General features: G+C 36.2%; 1 protein-coding gene across 1 annotated transcript; it reads right to left on the reverse strand.

Moving 5' to 3' along the window:
* Window positions 1-2147, reverse strand: LOC102589279 (probable acyl-activating enzyme 1, peroxisomal). The gene is made up of 2 exons (XM_006340758.1): window positions 1783-2147; window positions 1-1617 (listed from the first exon to the last, which is right to left on the reverse strand). Exons 1-2 carry the CDS (start codon window positions 2125-2127, stop codon window positions 157-159), a joined length of 1806 nt encoding a protein of 601 aa, XP_006340820.1. The 5' UTR covers window positions 2128-2147; the 3' UTR covers window positions 1-156.
* Window positions 2148-3070: the final 923 nt, after the last annotated feature.

Consider the following 3070-nt stretch of genomic DNA (forward strand, 5'->3'; position numbering starts at 1 on the left):
TACACACTGACAATGCTTGAGCCTTTTTTATTCATAGAAAGCTTCGTTCGTTATGTAAGACCTCAAACATAAGATTACAAACAGAAGAGCCAAGACTTAATGTTGGAAATTTCTAAACAAATATTACAAGAATAAGGCTTTAGTCTCAAGTGCTCTTCAGACTGCAATCTCTCTTTTGATTTGACAAAGACTGCCTAAGGCTTTTGCTTTTTCCCTTAGGACAAACTTTTGTATCTTGCCCGTAGAAGTTGTTGGTAGATCTTCAAATATGACTGTCCGGGGAGCCATATAATGAGGCAAATGATTGCGACAAAAGTTGATTATATCTTCAGAGCCAAGACTAAATCCCTCCTTCAACTTCACGAAAGCACAAGGTGTTTGCCCCCAGTGATCATCTGGTCTTGCTACTACAGCTGCTTCAAAGACTGCGGGATGACTGACCAAAACTCTTTCCACCTCAACCGAGCAAATATTTTCAGCTCCAGATATTATAATGTCCTTCATCCGGTCCTTAACTTCTATGTAGCCATCTGGATGTCTCACAGCAAGATCGCCAGTATGAAACCATCCACCTCTGAACGCTTCTTCTGTTGCTTTAACATTTTTTAAGTATCCACTCATCACAGTGTTCCCTTTAATCATAATTTCACCAAGGGTCTTTCCATCATCCAGTACCCTCTCCATTGTGTCAGGATCTCTTATGTCAATTCCCTGTGTAAAAAAGTGCTCCACACCTTGTCTTGCTTTCAGAGCAAATCGCTCATCAGGAGGTAATGATTCCCACTCTGGCTGATGGAGGCAAGACATGCAGGGACCATGAATCTCTGTGAGCCCATATATATGAGATACCGAAAAGCCTAACTCCTCCATCTTGGAAATGATATGAGGAGGCGGTGGTGAACCACCTGTCGTTATTTCAACCTTGTGAGGAAGTGGTTTGCGGTCACTTTTTGGTGAATTTACAATCATATTCATGACCGTTGGTGCAGCACTCATATGTGTGACCTTGTGCAGGGATATATTCTCAAAAATGTCCTTCGGAGAGACACGTCTTAGGCAAACATTCGTGCCACCAAGTGCAGCCACGCCCCAAGTAAGGCTCCATCCATTACAGTGAAACATTGGAACAGTCCAAAGATAAGTAGGCATAGAGCCCATCTCATGAGTATAAGGAGTTGCAATAGCATTGAGATATGCACCTCTATGATTGTAAACGACTCCTTTAGGATGTGACGTTGTCCCAGAAGTATAGTTGACACTAATAGGGTCAAATTCAGTTAACGGCCACTTTATAGCAAAATCATCGCGTCCACTTGCAAGAAGAGTTTCATATTCATGAACATTGGGAGCAGCAACAGGAGGCGGGAGGTTTTCAGGATCAGGGATTAATATTAGAAGAGGTTTTGTTTTAGCATCTGCAAGAAGATCCAGTGCTCCTTGAGCAACTTCAAACAACTGCTGATCAACGAAAATGATCTTAGCTTCTGAATGCCTCAGGAGAACTGATACCATAGCTGAATCATGACGTGTATTCAACGTACAAAGCACTGCTCCTGCCATTGGCACCGCGAAATGCAACTCTTGCACTGCAGGTACATTAGGGGCCAGTGTTGCAACCTATTCAATCATTTACACTAACAACCATGAGAAAACAACTTCTTTTGATAAGAAAATGCATAGTAAAGAGTTCAAAATTGTTATAATATATACACTATTAACCATGCGTTTAGACATACTATTCTGAAGCAAAAATCTTTTTGAGTAAGGAGAAATTAAACTTACAACATCTCCACGAGAAATACCCAACTGAGACAGAGCAGAAGCCATCTTTAGACACCTATTATGAGTTTGTTCCCAAGTGAATATAACAGAAGAACCATACACAACTGATGTTCTGTCTCTAAAAACCTTAGCAGCTCTGTCCAAGAAACTAATGGGTGTTAAAGGGAAATAATTAGCTGAACACCTCATTAGTCCCTCCATGGATTCCCATGGGTGAGTTTCGACATTCTCATGACTAATTTGGGACAAATAACGAGACCTCTGATTCAAAATGGGGTGAACTCGAACTCTGTTTAGAGAATGTAACAACCCATTGAATCTTGAAATATTGAAAAAAGGCTTCATGATAGATGAAAAAATGGACACAAAATGAGTGAGCAACCAAAAGTTAGTGTGAGGGGATTTTATACAAATACATGTCTAAATATAAAAATGCGTCCATATTATTTAGGAGCATGCAATTTCTGACTGAATGTCAACCAGCTTTATTGAAACATAATAAAGCTAATTATTTATTCTCTAGATCACTATACATTACTCCTATATTATATTGAGTCGATTGTTGGGAGATGGCAAGGAAAATATTTAAGAACATAAATTAAAGATTTTTTTATATTATTATTCTTTTGATTATTTTCAAATTATTCTCTCAGAAAATGTAAAGTAGTTAAAAATCTTATTAATTAAGGGTAAATATGAAAAAAAAATATGTCAACAATTCTTTTGAATTTTGAATAATTCACTTATTTTAAATTATGAAAAAGGATTCGACAATTCACTTAATATGAACTAAAGCAAGTAACTCATATAAATATTGTGGTAAAATACTCATATTAATCATTATTTTTTAAATAACGTGCAAAATTCAAAGTGAACAAGTAAAAATAAACTAAGAGAGTAATAACGTGACGAGACGCAAAATTTGGTCACGTATGTTACTAGGTCATTTGTATTTTTGCCCCTATTTTATATTGGTCTTTAATGTTTTCCTCACACGATATATAACTATTTTGTGAAGTATAAATTTAATTTTTATATCATAGTAGTTTCAATCTCAAAGAGCACAAATTAAAGATCAACTCGCCAAACCATAACATTAATGTATATTCAATTTTGTCAGCTTATTACTATATATAATAAGTGGGAATATCTACTACTTAGCACATGACAAGTGTTGGATGATATGTGCTTGATAGTGTTGAACATTTTTTTTTATGGTTGTACCTTTAAAATTTATATTATTGGACAATTTAACATCATTAATTACCTACTACTTTATTAGCCAAAA

This window comes from Solanum tuberosum, unplaced genomic scaffold (genome assembly GCF_000226075.1).
Source record: "Solanum tuberosum cultivar DM 1-3 516 R44 unplaced genomic scaffold, SolTub_3.0 scf00020, whole genome shotgun sequence".
Taxonomy (NCBI): domain Eukaryota; kingdom Viridiplantae; phylum Streptophyta; class Magnoliopsida; order Solanales; family Solanaceae; genus Solanum; species Solanum tuberosum.